The 23,912-nt window shown below is 35.7% G+C and overlaps 2 protein-coding genes across 2 annotated transcripts in view; both read left to right on the top strand.

Moving 5' to 3' along the window:
* The window catches only part of LOC120779133 (glucose transporter type 1-like), a 145,561-nt gene that overhangs the window by 61,016 nt on the left and 60,633 nt on the right, over positions 1-23,912 (top strand). The gene's annotated exons all lie outside the window — the stretch shown is intronic.
* LOC120779131 overlaps positions 11,208-23,912 on the top strand; it is a 46,797-nt gene continuing 34,092 nt past the window's right edge. The window contains exons 1-3 of the mRNA XM_040111335.1: positions 11,208-11,362; positions 17,341-17,463; positions 19,485-19,659. Of these exons, the coding sequence (XP_039967269.1) occupies positions 11,221-11,362; positions 17,341-17,463; positions 19,485-19,659 (440 nt within the window). The 5' untranslated portion in view covers positions 11,208-11,220. The remainder of the gene's footprint in view (positions 11,363-17,340; positions 17,464-19,484; positions 19,660-23,912) is intronic.

Here is a 23,912-nt window from a genome sequence, read left to right as displayed (position 1 = left end):
AATCGCTGAAATCACTTGTGTGTGTCGAACGAATCAGTAATCAGCTTGTTTCCGGGTAAGTGCAAAAATGTTTACCTAAGCGTATATGTGTAAATGTGTGCGCGTTTGTGGTTTACATGTGTACTTAACTGCTTGCGTTTTGTCAGACAAAGCATTTTTAATTAACTTTTTAAATATCATTCTGTGTGAGTCTGAATTTGTAAGCGACAGAATGGGATGACGACGTATCTTTATAGGTTTGTATGTGTATAAGAAGTGTATGGGAATACCATATATGTATATCTACAGAAAGTAAAGTGACGTGTAAGAGTATATTTTTACAAGTGCATTTAATGCAAAAAATAAATAGCTAAAAGCACTTAAATATAGAGTAAATATGGATAAAGTTGACAGATTCTTTGTTTTTCGAGATTACACCTAATTAAAGAGTACTGCTGCAGACATTTTTTGTTGAAAAACACGCTTGATTGGTTGCAATATTCGCCATTACCAACTGTTATTCATTGAAGAAATTATTCGACTTGGAATTAGTAACATGGCTTTTGGTTATGCTAATGTCAAACATAAACCGGAGACAATAATTTTTTTGTTCGAAAAAGCCAAAAAGGCCTTGGAATGGTCAATCCTATAAAAATGCGTTAAGAGACCTCACAGAATGACCAATATTTTATAAGTTCGAACACAGGTTCTTTTTTTCTATGGCTTCTCAAGGAACTACATACATATAGCAGTCCACATGCGATCATTGATCAGTCATCTAACCTAAGTGAAGTCAAGCGGACGTTTGAGAATCCGCTGCCGATTAGGGGAAATGTTACCCTGATTTCACACATTTTGACAAGAGGATACTTTATTATTAGAAAAAGATCGTTTCTCAATTTCAATCAGATTCCTTACATATTTGCCGATAAAAGCGCTGAAAAGTCTGACCGAAATTCGAAAAAGTTTTACTTTAAGTTTATTGGAGGCACAAGGGCATTCTGTTATCAAAAACATGTGCTCCCAGAATTTCAATACTTACTAGACCTTACAAATTGACTGATAGAATTAACCATATGCACTGAGGTACACATATTTGGTATTTGGGTCCTTAAACACCTTTGATTTCGACCATTTTGTACTTAAGATGCAATACCTTGGGGCAGTGTTTGTGTAAAGTTTTGTTTTAACTTTCTTAACTTAATTGATGTTCGATTTGTATACTGAAATTATCTAATGGAATTTGAGAGTTAAATGTTATATGAAAAGAAGGTGTTGTTGTCTTTCGATTGCGCTAATTTTCACAGTGTACAATAAGAATGTCTTGGTAACTTCACTCACTATATTTAGTTCGAAGTAATCAAGTAGTTCTTGAGGCATGAAATTTCACCTAAAATTGGGCGAAATCACACCCAATTTTTACACCTGTTCTTGTAAACCCCTAAAGTCTCTCTCCAACATATTGGTTGTGAAATTTACTCCTTGTGGCGCATTTGTCTAGTCAGTTGCAGGCTAATGAAATGAATGTCTGACCTCGCTATCTACGGCAACGAAGCACTTCGAGAATAGTACTAGTATAGGTGGCAGGCTAAGCCGTAATCGCAGCTAACTGTACAATTTATGAGCAGGCAAGCAAATGCATCAATAGAATGTGATTGGGTCACAGCTATGTTCTACTCATGCATTCTACTGCATAGTTCATATTCGCTGGAGCTTGACCAACTCTTGGGTATCATTAGTTCTTGCGCTGTCGCAGATAATTTTCACCCGAAGTAGTTCGCAAGCTGTTTCACCTTTAGTAGGACCAGTCTTTCCTTAGTTGTAGTGATTCTAAAGGATATTTGCTCAATCGTAGTAAGGTTAATATTCTTACCGCATACCAGCTATAGAAGCTGTTACGCCCAATCTTTGCCGACTTATGTCTAAGCCCCGATTACAAGTTATATTTTCCGGCTTAAAGCGGAACTGTATTGCATACTCTAGTTAAGGTACAATTCCCACTTTGCTAATCTCATCTTAACTGTCACTGTTATGTCTATTATCAATTTTGATCTCGTCCAAGTTTTTAATAACGACTTTGCAATACTTTCACAGCAGAATATTCTCATTTATTCGTACAACATAAGCTAGCCAGCGCACCCGCTGCCTTTTAATTCGCTGCACTCAGTAAATGTCATCGCTTGTCTTGTTCATGGACTGTGGTATTCGTCGTTGCCAATGCGTAAAGGACCATAAATCTGCTGCAACACCTTTCTGTCGAAAACACGTAACACCGAGTCATCAGTTGTTATCATCGTCCATGCCTCTGCACCATACTTATAACAGGACGGGGATGATGAGAGACTTATTGTACTTCTCAATTGCCTACTCAGTCCGAAGCAGCACTGGAAAAGAGTTATTTTGCGTTGTCGATGGAATTATCAACGACTTCGAAGTTATTTCTATCAACAGCAACATGTTGAAGAGCTTCTATTTCATGCGAATTATTGATAGAGGTATATCCGACGGAGTAAATGCCAGAGTCTCTCTCCCACTACGAAGCCCAAACCGAATTTGCGCTCCTTTATATGGTCACTGCAGTAAATGCCACAAAGGCTTACTCGTCTCAGTTCTTGACCCGTCCATTCCACTGCCGGTGAGGTCAGCCTTTAATCTTACGAGGACATCAACATCGCGGCACCTTCCCAATTAGTAAGGGTTCAATAAATTCTTCGTGGTAAATATAGCATTAGCCTATAAAACATGCTTCACATTACTTTATACAGGCCTTCGAGTATAGTAGTATGAACTAAAAGCAAAAGTTACAGAAAGACAATTTTCTAGAGGAGAATTTAATAGTGATGGCTTTTCGTTCATATTAACTTAATGCCAAAATATACACAAGTACAGTTTTACTCAAAAATCTCATCATATAAGACAAATTTCTTCATTTAGATATTCCAAAATTGTTATTAAATTTAAATCTCCGGGAAATATTCATGATTGAACACAAAAAACTGAAAGTATCAACTTATTTAAAAGCATGATTTTTCATAGTTATATCCTAAGCGGTCAAAACGCCGGGACCCTATATATAACTATATATATACTTAATCAACATGTCGAGCGGAGTCGGTTTAGCCTCATTTATCTGTCTGTACAATTTATGCGATATTATGCTCATAAACGTTTCTTCCCGAGAAGATGAAGGTGAAATCTACGAAGAAATTATTCAGACCGATTCATTATAGCATATAGCTACCATATTGTCCAGAGAGCTTCTATTTTATTTTTAATGCAAAGGTAACTATTTTCCAAGACTCCTTCGTTTTTTCAACTTCTTATGAACTTGCGTTCCTACCCATTCACAGTTACACTTATTGTCTTACAAGTACAATGGTATACGAATTCCGTTTTCATATTAACTTCGTACACACTCGTTACCATTTCACCGGGGCCATTGATAAATTTTACTATCTATCCCTCTTTGCTTTTGTTTTGTTTGTCTGCCAACGCTCATATAAAAGATGTAATTTACAACTTAAGTATTTATAACACAGTTTAACGGGATATTTTAACGCACACGTCGTTGCATATTTTTACATGTTGCCAAAAACATTAAAATGCTTAAAATATAACTCATACGCCGTGTAGCGCCGCACCGTGTAAAACGAAGCGAAAGGTGCCGTTGCAATAACAATGAGGTCGTTGCCACAAACCAATAATTTTTAAGTTAAATATGGCATAAACGTGTTTTGAAGACCGCACCGAACCGACAGTTATTCAACACACACACACAACCATACAAAAAGAAAGCGCAGACACACACGTGCCTTCACTAATACATATTTGAGCGCACATGGCGGCCTTTCAACGTCCGGTGGGAGTGATTGAGTGCGTTTGGCCAACAGTATGCATGTGCGCATGTATTACTATATTCGTAAGAATGTGTGTGTGCATATATTTACGTCAGCCAGTGTGGCCTGGTTTATTTCATGCGTTGCTTTTGTTTTTTGCACGACTTTTATGCTCGCACTCGCAGCTTTAGCGCCAAAACAACCGAGCGAATGCTTTGCATTTTTGTGATTTTTAACGAATGCGAAGCGGTTTGAAAAAATTCAAAACAAAAATCCTCAAAAAAGATCTTACACAGACACTTACAGCCTATATGATATGACCGTTAGGCATACGCAGTTGGCGTGAACCCTTTTGTGGGTGAAATGGCTTTGAATTCAGAAATAATATGAAAACCAAGCGTAGTGCTTCTTACATAAATTACACACCCGAAACACACACACGCGCACATACGCATTTATATATTTGCTTGAATAACATTATGAAGCGCACGCATGCCGCTATATACTCGCATATATGTACATATATACTCAGTGTGTGCTGAAAATGTGCCAATAGAGCAACGTGACCTGCTTTTTGGCACTATCAACTTCACCTGCTTCGGTTTAGTGTGTGCGCTCTGCTCTCCTCTCCAGACCACACATTCGATTTGCTTCAACCGGCGCAACCGCCAATCTGTACGACCGCTAATGCATGGATATTGCAGTAGAATTTGTTTTTATTGCCGATTTTTTGCGATTTTAATTTTTGGCAATGCGTTCAAAGCCACGCCCGGAAAAAATGAGCTGAAAACGGGTTTTAAAGGTGGAACAGAGCATATTTTCAACACAAATGCTTCTCGGTATAAAAGTTAGATCGCCCGGCACCCACGACAGAGCTTTAGCATACACAAATATTCATTAACAATATCGTACCTGTATATCCAATACGTTCCGTCGAAATCTTAAGAGTCTCAGCTCTTATGAACAACTTCACTTTACGGGGATTCGGAATTATTTTGGGTACTTTTTTGATGTAATATTATATATATATCCGGCTAAGGTTAGGTTATACTGGCTAGCTGTCACGCCATACACAAACGTACAGGTCTTTTGTAGTGCCAGATGAAGTTCATATTAATACGAGCTGAAGCTTATGTCGTACAGGAATCCAACGTTGTTTGCAAAGTTTAATAGAGATTGGATATCTAATTTTTAATACTTGTGTTGAGATAATTTTAAGTAGGGCCGGATAGAAGCAGAAGATATGATTCAGCTTCGCCACGTGCGTTTTTCCCATATAACACATTAACGACTCGGATGTGATGTCAGTAAATTGTAACCCGCGACAAGCTAACAACTTCCCCCAAGTCGTTCCGAGATCATGTGAGTAAGAAGCATGTATTTTTTCCCTCAGTTCCTTTATACATGAGCTTGGCGATCCTGCATGTGCTTCAGGCATTCTACCTCACCCTGATCCGTCTGTCAGCCCTTCCGGTAATTTCACTGTGTATCGTTATTAGAGTTTTATGTATACCCTGAAAAGGATCAGTGGATGAATATTTTTATATCCTTATCGGCTATGTAGTTTCCCGAAATGCGTTTTGGCCTGGTACCCAGTATATGTGCAGCCACTTTCTGGTAGCCGCCACTTCTACTGCCTACTTGCTTCCAAGTACATTCTCTGACGCAATGTGACCTGAGATTATCGCCTTAATTGCCGCTTAACTATCGACGAGTATTTTGATGTTATTTATATTGTTACCCGCATTATTAGCCCAACAGCTTTGCTGCCCGCGAAGACCTTTGCCGATAAGATACTCTTAATTCATATTGCGGCAACTTGAAGGTTCATTTGAAATTTAGATCTGCGTAATAGATCGCGGAGCCTACTCCATCACTAATTTTGAATTCGTCTGTATAGATGTTGTAAGCTTTGCTGGTTATTCGCGTGCACCTGTCTTGTAGCGGGGCTTGAAATCTTCTTTCACAGATAAAGCATGAAGGTATGTGGTCTACAGATGACCTGCTTCTCGAGCTGTGCCCGTAGATTCTTGCTGAAAGTTCTCATAGCGCCGCCAATCTTAGAACTGGTTTCCCTGCCGAGCCTTTCACTGTAATGTCAGTTTGGTGGTAGGTTGGGTAGCCTTTCTGTTGCAGCCGGTGCAAACTTTATGCCGTTTAACATCGGGGGTTACCGTGTTGGAATCTTGTACTTTTTGTATAGAGTAACATATCTGTCTTAACGGTGTTTACCTTTAGGTTAGTTGATATCGATCATTGGGGTATGACACTTTGATCGCTATTCATCATGTTGTTATTTGTGTCTGGGAGCTTAAATGATCATTTAAATTGGATTTAAGACATTTTCAACTATTTTTCGTACCAATATATCAAAGAGCTACTCCGCTTAGGATTGAATCAATACAAGAAATCAACTAGAATAAGCTCGAGTATTCGGTTTTAACTAAGATTCGCTAAATCTTGGGAGACTGGAAACTCAGTATTTTTCAATAATGCAGTGTTCCTTCTTTTCCAAATCTAAGTTGGAAGCTATATTACATAGAATCATTTCAGATGTATTTTTTTGTACATTTGCAAGCTTCCTAATTACTAAATATGAAAATCCATGCTCATTTTGTGATACTCGCAATGGCTCTTTAAGATAAATATCTACGCTGTTGGCGTAAGAAAAAAAAATTTTTTCAATGAAAGGTGTAGTTTGCAGCCACTAGAGCGTGTAACATACTAATCTACCTGGTTTTACTCGACATGTCGATTCTGGGTAAGCAGGAGTTTGAACTGCTACAGCGTCCAGAACAAAGTTGGGCAAGGTTCCACTTTAGACTGAGGATGAATTCTTTAATAATTTTTCGATCTCTTCGTCTACGATGGATGCTGGGTCGACTCCATTCACTGGGGAGCAGTCGATGAAGATGTTGATGGCTTCACTGTGAATAACGAAAAGCTAACCTGAAGCTTGTTGTGTTGGTAGTCTGACCGGCGTACTGTTCGAAAAGAAACCTTTGATGTTACTAGACGGTGGCTTAGCATCAAGCAGCCGCCTGACAAAAAATACCCCGGGAAGCTATTTAAAAAGGAATGCATTATGTTCGTTGGACAGCTTATAGTCGTCACTATATGTACATATATGTTGTTGTACGACAAAAGTTGATGTCTGATGTTGGCTTGCTGAAAGCGTTCGGAGTGTAGCATACTGATTTTTACTGTATATATAAATAGGTTACCATATCCGTTTATGATCGGCCGGCCTATTGTCTTGTACATTGCCAACAACGTTTTTGTGTCAAATTCACGGACAAAAGTTGACAAAATAGTTTCGTTATTTTGGAGATTTTTGACATAAAGCACAACAGGCTTATACTTGGAAGTTGATTTCTCTACACTAAATTATTTTAGCTGTTTTTTCGGAGCATTTTTAGCAAGTGCCAACTCTGTTTCAGTTGCTCTATAGATTTCCGTATATGTCCTTCCTTCATTTATGACTTAATTTCATTACTCATGGCATAATGTCTGCAAACCTATCAGAGCTTTGTTGAATAAAATATCGGAGAAACCTAACAGAGTAATTTTTTTGCATTAACTTAATCAAACCTAACATAATTCAAGTGACATATTAAAAACCACCCTAATGTGCCCACAAATGACTACTTGCTCAGTTTTTTAGCAAAGCGATTCCCTATTGTATACGAAACCATATGCGTACACTTTTTTAAATTTTGGCGCATTCCATAGCTGCTTCTGTCTGCCCCCTAATCGATAAGCGTTTTTTCACTAAAAATGGAAAAGCGTAAAAAAACATCAAATTTTCAACGTTAAATGTTTTTCTGCCATGTATGCATGCATGTGTGTGTGAGGTAAAGTGATGCGTGGAATGCCAATTCAAATTCAATGGGGGATTTTGAATTTTTATCCTTTGCAATTTGCGTTAATGTTGTGGAAAAGTGGAGCTGCGGTTACCGACAGTTTAGCTGACGGCAGCGACGACGACACACACACAAGCAAGCGCTCACAGCCATGAAAAGCTACGCATGTGCTTAACTGCATATCTTAATACTTGCGCAAAAACACATTGGAACACACACAGACACATGCATGCTGCTGCATGTGTATGTTGTCAAATGCGTAATCGCTCGCAAACATTTGCATATATTTGTAAGCCTGGCATTGTTGTTGTAAGCGTCCACGGCATCGCGTATTTGCCATGTCACTAATGGGCTTTTTATGGCTTCAAGTTCATTTCAAATCAAAATCATCTAAAGCGATTTTATCCCTTTCGAAAATACGCCGCGCGAACGTGCAGCACGCGACCTAATGGCCCACAGGTAACAAATGCCTCAAGTGAAGACAGATTGAGGGAGCTGCGGCAGCGGTAACAGTCTAAAGTACAAATTGATGAAATTACAAGTATTTGCTTTGCAGCGCAAGCAAATCGGTTCATCAAGCAAGAAAAGCGTCTTTAAAAAGCGTTTAAGCCACAAGCCATGTTTAAGCGGGAAGCAGCTGTGACAAGCTACTCTAAGCTGATGTTGGTGGTTGGTTAGCATAAGGAACCGTTATGATTATGCTCTATTGAAAGGTAACAAAATTCAATCATACTATAATAGGAAAAAATGCTCTAGGTTGCATTCTTTAATAATTTTTCGGAAGTTTAAGGATTTAGGCACTTACATTTGGCACTTAAATTTGGCATAGCTATATGCTATAGTCAGCCGATATGAACAATTTTTTCGGTGATTATGTTTTTACCTTAAGCAGTAATCCATGTCAAATTTCGTGAAGATACCACGTCAAATGCAAAAGTTTTCCATACAAGTCCTTGATGGCAATCGTTCGGTTTGTATGGCAGCTATATGCTATAGTGAGCTGTTCTGAACAATTTCTTCGGATATTACATTGTTGCCTTGGAAAATAATCTATACCAAATTTCGTGAATATATCTTGTCAAATGCGAAAGTTTTCCATACAAGCCCTTGATTCCGATCGGTCGGTTTGTATGGCAGCTATATGTTATAGTAGTCCGATATCGACACTTTCGACAAAGAAGCAGCTTCTTGAAGAGAAAATAACGTTTACAAAATTTCATAACGATATCTTAAAAACTGAGAGACGTATATATACAGAGAGACAGACGGATATAGCTAAATCGACTCAGCTCAACATACTGATCATTTATATATATATATACTTTATAAGGTCTCCGACGCTACATTCTGGGTGTTACAAACTTCGGGCCAAACTTAATATACTATATAAAAAATATAGATTAAGGTTCATCCATTACGAGGTTTCCTGCTTTTTCAAAGACAAAATAATATAAAATTTAATGAGAAATATTTATTATCATTCGAAAGAACATTCTTTGCCTTTTTTTTGTTTTTGATTATTATCTCTTTCAAATGGCCGCGACTACGTCTCAGATGATCCATCCATTGAGTGCAATTTTCGATGACTCGCTCAAGCATTTCTACTGATAACTGGCGAATGACACGCATAATGCTTTGCTCCAAGACCTAAATCGACGCGGGATTATTCGCATAGGCCTTAGACTTAACATATCTCAACAGGAAAACATCTAACGATGTGATATCCCAAGACCAGCCCAAAACGTGAAACTATCTGCTCACCGAAGTATTCTTTCAATAAATCCATTGATTGATGCGATGTTTGGGGAGTGGCACTGTCTGTTGAAACCAAATGTCGCCGAGATTATGAGCTATAATTTCGAGCATCAAGTTACGTTCGAACGGGTAACCTTTTTGAAGAAATATGGACCGATGATTCCACCGTCCCACAAATCACACCAGATCGTTGTTTTTTCTAGATGAAATGACAGCTTTTGGATCTCTTCAGTGACAATTTTGCTTGTTTATACACCCATTCAGGCAAGAATGGGCCTCGTCGCTGAACAGAATTTGGCTTGGATCTTCTTGGAACTTTTCGAGAGCCTATAGAGCGAATCGAAGTCGCTTGGAAAGGTCGAGCGCTTTAGTTCTTGCACAAATTGTATTTGATACGCTTTCAGTATAAGATCTCGACGTAAAATGCGTCAAAGGGTTCCATACGTCAGTCCGAGTTGCTACGAACGGCGCCGAATAGATCCTCCACGGTCTTCGTGTACACTTTCAGCTACTTGCTTCACTCCGTGCTGGACGTATTATTCCTAAATGTGACTTAAATAGTTGGCCTATTTTGCTAAAACTTGTGCTGAAACTCAATCAATTTAGTAAAATACCTGATTTTTTCCATCCCAGCTAACCAATGTCTATTTTAGAGTTAGAGCATTGGTAGCCGTAGGATATATTCCCTTTCATTCGGCTAAAGGCTCGAAATGTTCTAGCGTCTCATCATACTTTTCGGATGCCCTGCATTCGGCCGAATCCACTTTTGCCATTTTCTGAAGCTGCGATCTTATTGGTTTGTGCTCTGTAATTACCATAATAATATTACCAAATTAACTAGCTCAAAGTAATTTTGTAGTATGTCCTGAGTTTACTGCTTCAAACCCGAGCGGGCCAGTTCATCTGCCTTTTTATTTCATTTTATTCGTATATGACTGGGTATCCATAAGATTTTAACCGAGCTGCCTACTTATACTTGCATAACTAAACGGAGTGATATCCAGTGCTGATGCTACGGATAACGTAAGTTGGTTCTCTATTAGAAGGTTTATGGATACGCTGGTTAGAACAGAAGTATACGTGGCACCTGGCGTTATGCCCACAATTTCTGCCTGAAAGTCCACATAGTAGACGACTCAGAACTTCTCCCTGTTAAGTAGAAGTATTTATTCGTTGATCAAGGTGACCCAAAGCAAAGGAAATAGAATGCCTCCCTGCGTTGTGCCACAAATGAGCTGTCGAGCGATTTTTATACCTTCCCCAACGTACGTGGTCGGTCTATTACTTAGTAAATATTTTAATTAGGCCAGCAGGTTCTGATAAAAATTAGAAGATGTGGTAATTGTTATCAGTGCAGACGTACTAGCTTAGTTGAATGCACCTTTCTCGTTAGGTTGAATTTAGACTAGTTTTCCTTTCCCGTTTTCGACTATCAAGATTACTTTGTCATCCTGTCATCGAACCCACCCGACATAATTCGAGGAAAGTTCGCCTATCTTGATTTTGTTAGAAACCGGCATAAAATGAATATGGTTAAGATGGTTATGTCATGAGTTACATATTTCATTGTGATCATTAATTTTTACTAATTACTACTTAAATATTTTTTTTTTTATATTTTTTTACTTTAGTTGTTGAAATTTGTTTTCGGTTGCGTTTCTTTTGTAATTCTGTTTGTCTCCTGAGTTCATTACTACAACAACAAATGTTTATGCACATATTTATAAAACACTTTCGTAATTTCTTTGCTCTCTGCGTGTTTACTTTCAGCTGGCCGCAATTATGAAATGGCGACTAGCGGTGATATATCGATGATCTCACCACCATCGTCTTCCATTTCGAACGGCCAGGATCCATTCGGACAATTGCCGCCGCTGCCACCGCCACTGCGTTCAACACAAGTGCTTCAACCGCTAACGGTTTTTCCAGGTGTGACAAATATTTCAAGCAACTAAATGTAAATCACCCAGCACCAATATCCATCATCTGAAACGTCCTGCTTGGATATTTGGGCATGCAATGCAATTTTCTGTGTTTTCTTGATTTTTAATGTGAATCTTTTTTGTTGTGTTTTGCATAATTCCCTTTTTTTCGGTAGTATTACTATTTTACGACTACTCTTTGTTTTGTATTTCTTTTTAAAATTTTTCGTAGGTGTTTTCTTTTGTAACCTTCACAGGTTTTTTGCTCAACTATTTTGTTTGGAGTTGTTTTGTTCAGTTTTTTTACTAAGCCATATGTTTGGTACCCTCTATTTTTCTAGCTTCTTGAATGAATTTAACCTTTTTTGCTTTAGTTGCCTTCTTCAAGCGTTTCTTTAGAGGTTGTATAATTGTATGATCTTGATTTTCATATTTTAGTTATTTTATAGACCTTCGCTAATTGGTGTTATATAATGTATTGATGTGTTTTTATTGTTGCTTATATACAAGTATTCTTCAACATATCATTCGACATACATACATACATACATACATATCGTCACCTTAAATGCAAAATAACGTAACTTTTCATAAGTTTACATGTGAAGGAAAAACGATATAATAGAACCAACACATTTAAAAAAATTGTTTTGGTTATAAATTGGTTATATATTGGTTATGCATTGGTTATATATTCATAATACATTGGTTACATATTGGTTATAAATTGGTTATACACTGGTTATATACTGGTTATATCTGACAGCGGCAGCTACACATACATGTGTGATATGATGTAGTGAATCGTAAGCAATAAAAAACTCAATTTCGATTGTGTTGATGATACTTTCTTTTGCATTTTAGGTGAAGATACATATGTACTCTAAACACCCCATATACATATGTATATATTAGTTTATACATCTAAAAAATTTATTTTTATTTTATAAGAATCACATACAGAAATGCATATATGGTAGAGCACGAATGTCATAAGAACTATAGATATCATCCAAAATTATCGGTACAAATTTCCATGACTTAGGTTCGTTTTTTTCAAAGAATTTCATTTCTAATTCAAAGAGGAAACAAACTTTTTTATACTGTGATTAGCGCTAGTGAGACGTTGAAGTTGGATTTCAGAATATACCAGTATGGAGGCTACTACTCTCTTCTTGTGCAGAATATGTGTGTTAAGTTTTGTACAGATTCAAAGCTCTTAAGTCTAATCAATACTTCCAACGATATTTTTATTCACTTCCGTGACATCATAGTACTTCTATTTACAATGATTTATCTTTGAAATTAGTCTAAGCCAGTTTGCGAATGTCACATGTGTGTTATACATATAGTCATACCATATGTGCCTTATGGTGCTATCATCTAATATATTATATGATATAAAGGTGGCTGCTCACAGTGTACTTCAAATGACCAGCTGCGAAAATGACTTTTAAATAAACTCAATACCACTGGACATAGTCTATCCTCAATATTCAATAGCTCACTTATTTCCTTTTCGCAACTTTTAACAAAACTTCGTGGTTATCGACCACGGATCTGATTTATAATTATTACTCAAGATACAAGTGAATCTTTATAGTGAAAATTTTTGCTTCGAATATAGAATTAGAGATGTAGATGTTTGTCTGCTTGTTGATCAAGTTAGAGATTGATTTCACCGAGACTCAGTTATATTTATAGCATTTTTTTCGTTTAAATATGTATCTACAAGTAGTCAGAGACATATAATGTATATCCTCTTTTTTCTGGAGTTTAATTGTAGGGTGCTGTGTGCTCCAGCTAGTCCATCTGCTTCATAGTTAGCAGCAATATCACTATATACTCAAACCCAGTACAAGTACATCGTGGAATAGGATGATAGATTCACTAAGAGATCATGGCGTTCTTTCATAATCGTTTACGGAAACCTCTAAGAGACTTTGGTGATTTCAAAGCTGCTTCACCTTCTATATATGTAAATGTATTCCTAGTTGTAAGTACATTCCATATCAGAACAGGAAGTACTTCATTAATTGCTGTGAAGTAATCTCTGCTTGAAAGACACTGTAGTGGATTACTAGACGGAAGGCAATACTGATAATTAATTTTGCTGAAAAGGCGCCACCTCCCACTAGATTATCTAGCTGGAACTATCTGCATATTCCTGCGTTCCTGACCAACTCACCGCTTTCCTACACTTCTCTGTAAGGCAAAGCATCATTTGAGACCGGATGTAAGTACAATTTTATAGTGTTTCGAAAATCCGTGATATTGAGTAAAAACGAAGCTTGATAAGTATTTTAGGGTATCCTTTTATATTAAAAATCCTTTCGTCTTGAGTCTAAGAACTGATTCTGCCTTTTAAGCGCAAAAATATCTTAAAAAAATGTAAATTGCGCTTACTATACACTTGTCTGTAAGGTTTAAAAATCATATTAAAAGGTAGTGACTTATTATCACATATTAGAAATCAAAACGTTTTCAAATACCAAAAATATCAAAGAATTTATATGGAGCGATCTTCTGAAATTCGAATGTTTAAGGTAAACTGAAACTTCAGGGTAAAGGAAGCACATACATAATATATATTATTGCTTAATGAGCCGCTAGTTGAGCTATAACTTAATTGACATATCAGTATGGTTTTTATGTGAAAAGTTAACTCTAAAATGAGCGCGTAAAATACTAAGATTACAAATATTAATAAAAAAGTATACAGTGTAATCCATTTATAATGGACTCGCTTAAGATGGAAACTCTGTTATTATGTACCTCTTTGTCAAGTCCCAGTTCAAACATATGTAAAAAACTCGGTTAAAATAGACTCGGTTATAATGGACTCCGGTTATAATAGACAATAAAATCGGATTTTGTCCATTATAACCGAAGGTTTCAAAATCAAATTTCAAAACAAAGTTGGCAATCAGTTGGCAATAAGCAAAATTTTGTACTTCCCCGAATTCGATTAAGAAACACAATCAGTCTCTGCAGCAGAAAATATTCATTTTTTCTTGGAAATAAGTCAAAGAAGGCAAACAACTTCTGCGGTGGGCTAAAAGCTATAATCGAAATTGAAGGAGGAACTTCCCAAGCTGACATTTGCTTGAACAAAAACCTAAAAAAACAGACTGTTTCGAGCATATGGATTAATCGGGAAAAAATTAATAATGATTGGAAAGTCAACGACAAGAGAAAAAAATAAGATTTGCGACACATCCTCAAGTTGATGAATTACTGTTTAAATGGTTTCAGCAGAAAAGGGCCAATAATTGTCCAGTAAGTGGTCCAATGCTAATGATGAAAGCCAATGAATTCGGAGAAGCTGTCGGTGCTAATTTTAAATGCAGTTCCGGATGGCTAGACAGATTTAAAAAGAGGCATAATATTTGCTTCGGCAAAATTTGTGGTGAATCGGCTTCTGTGGACCAAAGTGTTACAAATGACTGGCTATTACAAACCTGGCCTACAATAAGTAACAACTATTCCATGGACAACATTTTTAACGTGGACGAAACGGGAATTTTCTATAAGATGCTGCCTGACAAAACACATAAGATCAAAGGTGAAACATACAGTGGTGGAAAAATTTCTAAAGAAGAATAACTGCCATGATTTGTGCTAATGCATCGGGCACGGTAAAACGGAAATTATTGGTTATTGGTAAGTTTTAAATACGATTTAATACAATCCGCTGTTTCTGCACAATGCCTGCTTTCAGGAAAATATAGCAACCCCAGATGCTTTAAAAACGTTAAAACGTTGCCGGTAGATTATTGTGCTAACAACAAATCCTGGATGACTTCTCAGACCTTTACTGACTATTTAAAGAAATGGGATTGTGAACTTATAAAAGCCAAGACTAAAATTTTGATATTAGTAGATAATTGCCCTGCTCATCCTCAAGTTTATCTTCACAACATTAAACCACATTTTCTTCCGCCTAATACTACATCGGTTCTTCAGCCTATGGATCAAGGCGTCATTAATAGCTTGAAACAATCTTATAGAAAGCAGCTTCTGATGAAAATTATGGACCTTCTTGAAGAAGCAAACCCGACAAAAGCTGTGAGTCTTTTAGATGCTGTCAATATGTTAAGTGTTGCATGGGAAAGTGTCTCTAAGGAAACCATACTAAACTGTTTTCGACATGCTGGTCTGGTAAAAGACATTCCTGATGGATTAGATTTCGCCCCGGAGGACGATGAACCTTTAAGCAAAATTATCGAAATTAATAACGTAGTGGTTTTAAGCAAGTTTGATGAATATTCAAGGATTGATGAGAATATAGGCACAGAAAAACACTCAGACAATGACTTAATTCAAGACTTTCTGCATGAGCTGCTTGAAGAAGACTCCGGTGATGAAGATTTAGCACAGCCCGAAACTATAACAAAAATAGAAGACGCTACGAATTATTCTAGGAAACTGAAGCTATATTTTCAACAAAAAGAGAATAGTTCAGATGCAATCAATTTGATCAATAAACTCGAAGTCAAACCACAAAGAGATTTTGCCAATAAGGCATTCACCCAAAAGAAAATCACTGACTTTTTTCAAAAGACTTAATTAAACTTATTATTTCCTTAATTTTGTATTTTTATTCATAAACTTTATTGCTTTAATAAAAAAACATATTGAATTTACTTTTTGAGTAAAAAATTTTATATTCTGATTAGATGGACACTCGGTTATAATGGACAATTTGACATGGTCCCGTGGAGTCCATTATAACCGGATTACACTGTAATAGCTTTGCTTTAAAAAAATACAAAAATATAGCCCGATTAAAAAGTATGAATTATATTATATATTTTCCCTTATAGTTATAACACCATCAGTATGACACCATTTAGTTGCGTGTACGCCCTGGCTGTCCAACTTTTATGTTTGACTTTAGGTTGCGTATACGCCATGGCAGCTTATTTTTTATTTTTAATACACACGATTGCTCGTACACTTTATAAATTTGACAATATTTTACACAAACGCACATAAGTGTAACTACAGTCTGTCATAAATACCATATACGTATCTATCACATTTTCACTATTTTGAAGTGATTTCCTTACAATTTTCACTGTCATTGAATGTCATGGAATATCAGCATACAAAAAGTGTGATGCTTGCTTGTTTTTTCAGTAAAAAAAAATCTTTAATGCACAATCCTATATCTTTGTGTTCAAAAAATTCACTTTCATTGTTTTTGAATTGAAATATTTTTGTAAGCAGCTGCCGCAAGAGCGCAGTTGCTCAGCGATTTTTTAACTTTGAAAAATTTTTGTGTATTTTTTCACTTCATAATCGTTTAATGCCTGCGCATTCGCTAAAAACGTATGAAGTTGTAAGAGTTTTTGTGCTTTTCTTAACTGGTTCACTAAATCTATATGTATTTTCCCCACATCATGATTGAATTTTTGAACATTCATGTCTGTTATATAAATAAAGAGAAAAGAAAAAAACAATAACAACTAATTATTATCTGCTACTAAGCTTCAAAAATGCTAATCACAAATCAAATTACTCGTTCTCTATTTCTTTTCTGTGTTTTTTTCTGCGCGTTGTTTATACTACAACAATAAAAAAAACTAATAAAATATAAATAAAAAAATATTTATTACAAATACACATATTATATATAAAAATAAATTAAACGTTACAACAATTATGTTAAATATTTGTGTTACACAAACAACAACAACAACAAAAATGTATAAAAAATATTTATTTTCGAAAAAAAAATAATTTATTGTCGTGTGGCTTTATCGTTGATTATATTTTCGTAGAGTGAGTATAACTGCAGTTCATATTTATTTAAGAAACTAATTTTTATTTTATAAAATTTTTAATTTTCTTTTTCTTTACTTGCTTTGAACGCCTTATTTCGTGAGTTCTTATGTTCGTTGGCTTTTTTTATACGAAAAAAATGCGCTATAAATTATTTGTATGTATGTATATATTTCGCACATTCGCATTCGTGTATAGTGTCCAATTTGAGCGAAGACTCTTACGATTATGTTTTTGGTGGTCGACGTAAGACCCCGCCTGCAACAAGAACAACAACTACACTCAAGCTGACCTCACCGCCAGTACGCCTGCGACCAGAAGGTGAGTAATTTTCAGACGAAAAATTCTGTTATATGCTACATAAAATATATGTATAATAAGGGTATTCACTATGAAAATAAAATTTATTAAGATTTTTTAGTAATCGAAGTGGAAAAATTTGTTTTAGATAGAATTGTTTTTAAACTAACAAGAATTTTTGCTGCAAAATATTATATGTTGGTTCCCCTGGAAATACTTATTTTCCCCCGAACTTTATATGTAGCTAATACCATCATTGGATCGTCCAATTTATTTATAGTTGGCAACTTTATTGAAGTATATAACAGTTACAAATATTACTTAAATCCGTTAAATCTGTTGCCGATAATTCACTTTGTTCATTTCATATGCTAAAAATGTACAAAAATAAATAAATAGATGGCAATCCTTGTTAAAAATATTTTCAATCGTACATTTTGCTTAACCTCTCTATTTTGATTTCCTTAACTTAATTATTGGTTTAATTTTCGAGCTGCCTAAAATAAAGTTTGTAACAGGTGGCAACATTTTCCAATAATTTTGTTAAGCTAAGATTTTCTGCAGCTTCACACCCTCATTAAAAAGGCGCTTTGTCTTGTTACTTTTGAAAATAGTTGCAACCTTGTATGAGAATTCCCAATATATAAAGTTTTCAAATAGCTGGTAACTCTTTAATATTCCTCCGTTGTTATTTTCTTCAATTCGACGACGTACAATGCAAAAACAAACAAAGAAAAATTGGTTTCATATATTTAAACAATATAACTGTTAACGCTTTAAGTCCTTGTATTGTAATATTTTTATAAAAAATCTTCCAAACAAATACAATTTTCAAATAGGTGGCAACTTATTAAATTAAAAAATAATAATTTTTAAATGTGTATTTGAATTAAACAATATACTTGAAATTAATCTTAAAAAAGTGGCAACCCTTTAAAATTGTTCAATTGTTAGTACTATGAGGCCTATTCTGAACTATTCAAAGAATTGATTTCACATACATAATTCAAAATTTGTTTCAATTAGAACTTTGAAAGGGTGGCAACCCTGATAACAATTTAATAAAATATCTTTCCTGAACTCTTAAATCTTAAAACAAATATTGCAATTTTCGTATAATTCAAAAATTTGCTTAAATAAAATATTCAAAAGGGTGGCAACCTTAAAAAAAAATTAATAAAATTCCTTTATTAAACTCTTTTAAATTTTGAATACTTAAAATTGTTTCCATACCTTTAAAAACCATATTTCAATTCCAAACTTGAAACAGGTGGCAACCCTAGTCGAAAGTATTTTCAAATGTCTGTTCTAAGCTCGTTCAAGTTTAAAGTTAATATTTAGGTATTTCTATACAAATACTGTTTTAAAACAGGTGGCAACACTTTAATTTTTTTCAGCTACTTTTTCTCTCAATTTCTCACCGACCACCATTAAAAAGTTAATACCGCCTTTACTGTTGATGACAGTTTACTTTGTACTATGGAGTCAAAGGAATTGCACTTTAAAAATATGAAAAAAATTAAAACACATAGATTTTTGAAAAAATGCGGTTCGTTAGGCAAAATGCGAAAATATGGCATTCCTTGTACTTCAAGTTCTTTTATACTTTCATTAAAGCACTTTTAAATTTATTCACGCCGTACCTGTATATTTACTTTACAAACAGAAAACTTTATTCTCAAATAAATGTTTACACAGTGAATACCCTTTTGAAATATATAATAAAACATATAACACATTGATGTATAGCCATCTCACACTCTCATAGTTATAAAACTCCGTCTATTAACAAATGAGTTTTCATTAAACTAATTGCCATACTCAACCATCCTTTAAATCTTATCTACATACAAGTATCCTCACACACACACACAGACACACAGATGAAGTATCATCATTTCCACAACTGATTCATTACATTTTCACACCTACGAACACACTCACACACACAGATGTACTTGTATTATATGTATATAGAATTTACTATGTGTTATCGGCGCATCGCCTTTATCTGTAACTTTACGTCTGTCTTCCATTCGCAGACGCACACCATCGTGGTGGCAACGTAAATAATGGTGGCCGCTTTTATCGTCATTCCTTCAGTTACGCGCCAAAACGCACCCGACACGGCAACAACAGCGAACGCAATGAAAATCGTGAATCACGACTGAGATGTCATGGCGAAGACGAAGCAACACTGCGCCAACTGCTTCTCGAGTATGTACACAAATGAAATCTACTCTCCCTCACCTTTCTATTTGCAATCACTTTTAGTCTCATTCGCATTCTCACATTATTTATACTCGCATTTACTTACGTTCACATATCATTCATGTGTATTTACTGCCGTTCACGTCTGTATATCTAACAGCAATTCATCATCCAGCTTTCATCTCACATGCATTTCGTTTTTTGTTTCGTCGTCTTGTTACTGTAAATAAATATTAATTTTTTATTATTTATTTTTTCAAGTTTTTATATTTGTTTCTTTATTAAAAAAAAAATATGAGAGCAAATGAGCAACAATAAATGCATATTAGATTAGCAGACGAGCTTCTCCTTAAGTTCGCCCTTAGAATATCTGTGATAAATCCAAGCGATCTTATAGATATACTGTCTCCACATAAACAGTCACTGCATAGACGTACAACTATAAGATTGCTTGGAATCAACTCTACGTTAGTGCGTAGCTGGGCTATTTATTTATGGCGAGAAAAGTCAGATAAGTTTAGTTTAAGTTTTTCCCGCCAACTTAGTGAGAAATATAGATCTACTATTGTGTCGTACGAAAGTTATCCTTAGGAGTGAATATTTTAGAAATTTAATTTGAGTCTTGAAACGCAAAAAAAAAAATGAAATTTTAAAATAAAATAAAAAATTTTTAGAGCTAAAATGTCTTTAAATTTTTCTTTACCTAAGACCTTCGTCTATTTCTGGAAATCATCGGTTAGTCTTCGACCGGTACTGTTAGAGAATTAAACATATAATTTCCATCGGCTTCATGGTCCTTGCCACTTTTTACATAGTAAATATTAATTTGTCTATTTTAAACTCGATATTTCGCCGAGTATAAGCGCATAAATATTTATGAGAGCACTACACTGCAATGTTTAGACTGCTTGAATGAACGACAGTCCGAGATTTCTGCACCTCTGCACTGATACTATAAGTTCAATCGATTCTGAAACCTTTTCAAGTCACTTCTCAGAGCACCACCATTAAATATTTTACTCAATTAGAATTTATGAATATATGCTTTACGGCCCACTAGCTTCTCCTCCTTTCTTTTGAAAGCATTGGAGCTAATGGACTCTTACTTCAGGAGTAGCATACTGAGGGGTGAACTGTTAAGGACCCATCATGCCTACAGCAAAGGCATGTCCGGTGATAGTGCTCAGCACGCTATAGTGTCATAACTTCATATGCAACTTGCCGTAGACATCTTTCTCGTCATCGAGGCAGCCTTAAACAATGTGCGGCCGAAGGTGGTGGCTAAAGCACCCGAAAAATTTGAGGTGGAAACGAACCTCAACACCTCATATATAGTATTCTTAGCGACAGAACGGTTGTAGTGGAGTGAGGTAATGCAAAGATATACCGATAGGTTAAGAGGAGCGCCCTTCAGGGTGGAGTAGTTTAGCAACTGCTTTGGAGCCTAATGTTAAGTGATGACAATGTTCTTATAGTAGAAGGACAATTTTTATTCTTGCAGCAATTGTTCTCTTATTTATTGCCTTTCCCTTACTTGTTAGATGAAATTAATGAACCCTCAGTAACAATAAGGGCTATCGGACATCCGTCGAAGAGTGTAACCTAACTTGGTTTGCAACTTGACGAATAGAAGCGGCTTGGTTGTCAAATCAAGTTAAACAAAGTGTTTTTTTTTTACCACGTGGTGTAAGACGTTCCTCTCCCATCAATCGGTGGCTGACGTCATCCTATCATTAAGAAAAAATTCTTACGACTTGTTACTTAGTTTGCCTTATATTGCTGTACGAAAATGGACTTCGCGTGTGCTTAGCAGGCGCTGTTCTACGACCCGCTCTTGTGCGTCTAGAGGATTATTTTGCTCTAGAGCAGAATGCAGTATATCTACTTGTTGCCCATGACAAAGTTTAACTTGTCCCAATCGTAGAGGCTCTTACCAGGCGTTGTTCAATAGACATTCATGCGATAAAGCTAAAAAATCTTCTCAGACCAATTTTGTCAAAGTTGTATAGAAGCGTGTCAAGCGGAAACAACCCAGCACTTTCTCTTCCACTGTCCAGCCTTCGGCGTACCATTAGATAAAGCCGAAACTGAAACTCTCCACAAATTTGTGATAGGCCCAAAGCGATTTGTGCGGATCGTTTTATCTTAAGATCTATCATAACGGAGTTTTAAGTATCGCAACGGACCGGACTGGCGACACTCATTCATACTTCGAACATAATTATAAAAATCACTCCTTATGTGAATGAGAAATTAAGTCAGCTTTGAATAACCTCTTTTGCTTGGTCACTCTTTTTTCGAGAATATACCTAAAGTACCTTGAACATGACTGCCTAAGTTACAAGTAGTTAGTAAGAAAACTTTTTTATATTGACATTCATATGCTTTGAGCATGATTCCAAAAAAACTCACTTCATTTAACATTGAGTGTAATCTCAAAAACAAATTTGCTGAGAATTACTTCTTGAAACGCTATGCCTATGTTGGTCAAATTTCTTTTGTCTTGTCCATCATTTTCTTCGGGAGAAAAATCAAAAAACACTCCTTTCGTTGGATGTGGGAACACTTAGTTTAAAATTCTTCCTTCTGTAATTTTTTTTTTTTTTTTTGAGTTGAATTTTAGGTTCAACTCTCACTCTATTAGCGCATTAAATTCTTTGTCAGTATTTCCCAAATTAATTAATTCTATGGAGCTTATTTCTAGCTTAAGATTGTTTAAAATTGTCTGTTATAAGGAAAAATGTTACTCAAGGTCTAATCTCGAAGTTGTAACATCTGCTGATCTTCAGTTACTAAGCAGGTGAGATGATTCTGAGCAGGAAACTCTCTATCTCATATAAGGGTGGCCATGAAGCGTTGATTTAATTCTATCTAATTCCCGCCGTAAGCTTATAGGGTGGCTTTAAAAGGTTGCTTCACTACTCAATAATTTCAAATTCTTGCGAATTCAACACTCAAAATTGAGATTTTATCGTTGTTACTGAAAATGAGTTCTTGAGCTCTCTCAATCATATTTAAGGCAGCAAAATCTTGGAGCACCGAAAAAGTGAGTTAAAATCACCTGTAAAATACAACTCTGCTATGCTGAAGTGCCATTTGCAATTCTCACTCAAAAATTGCAACCGTGTGCCTCTGCAGCCAATCAAATCGGCGCGGATCATACGAGGCATGCGAGCATTAAATAAGCCTCGGAAGCTTAGCGGAGCATTTCTAATTGAAAAAGTACTCTTTAGCACTTAAAGTATTTAATAATTAAAAGCGAATTATCTACCTAGCAATAATTTAAAGTGGAATTTATTGGATTTGGGTAGTCAGCGTTGGCAGTTGATAAGCATTTGTTATGCTTGTTGTTGTTGTGATTTATTTTCACACAACCGAAATGCAAATGCAATTACTTAACTGCATTTCGCCATTGCCAAACACAAATTACGCGCGCCACACACACACGCACACACATGAGCATATATGTGAAGCGAGTGCAATTCTAATGCGTGACGTAAGCACGTACGTATTACGTATTGCTGCCATTTGTATGGCAAATTATTTGTTTTGTAATTAATTTATGCGACCAGCCAAATTCGATAGCCGCACATACACACACACCGCCAACAACAAAGTGGCATAAAACAAATGCGCCGTTATTTGGTTATTTATTGTGCAATCCAAATAAACTAATAAATATTTTAGTTTTATTCGGTGAAATGCAAAAAACAAAAACAACAAAATAAATGCATTTTTCTAAAACGAGTTCGTACAATATCCAAATGGCTTGCCATTATTTGGATTTTGCACAGCGATTTGCGAAATATTTGCGCCACTGATTAAAATTTGATAGCATTGTCGTGATTAGTTTGGCAACGACAAAGTTGACACTCGCCAATTTGTGGGTCCAACAAATTGGCAGTAACAGAAAGTTGTTTAGCTTAATTCCACTTTGAGAAAAAATTGGAAATATTTTCGAGAGTTAATAATGCAATGTTTTCGTTTAATGCCAAATGCAGTTAAATTTGAATGAGTAAGCGAGTATTATTCACCATGGAACATAAAGTGAGAGCAGCGCTTCTTTAATTGCCTTTTAAAATGACGGCTCATAAACTTGCTCATAGTGAGCTAAGTAGCATCATAAAAAATATTTTTATATTGTCTGAACTATGTTGAGTATCCTTCAGAACTAAACTTGGGTTAATATGTTCAGCATGTCTGGTCGATGGCAGACAATTCAAACTCTGCCTGCCATCGTTCTGGGTAAATTTATGGTA

Source organism: Bactrocera tryoni, chromosome 5 (assembly GCF_016617805.1).
Source record: "Bactrocera tryoni isolate S06 chromosome 5, CSIRO_BtryS06_freeze2, whole genome shotgun sequence".
NCBI classification, from domain to species: Eukaryota; Metazoa; Arthropoda; class Insecta; order Diptera; family Tephritidae; genus Bactrocera; species Bactrocera tryoni.
This window is presented reverse-complemented; position numbering and strand designations above follow the sequence as displayed.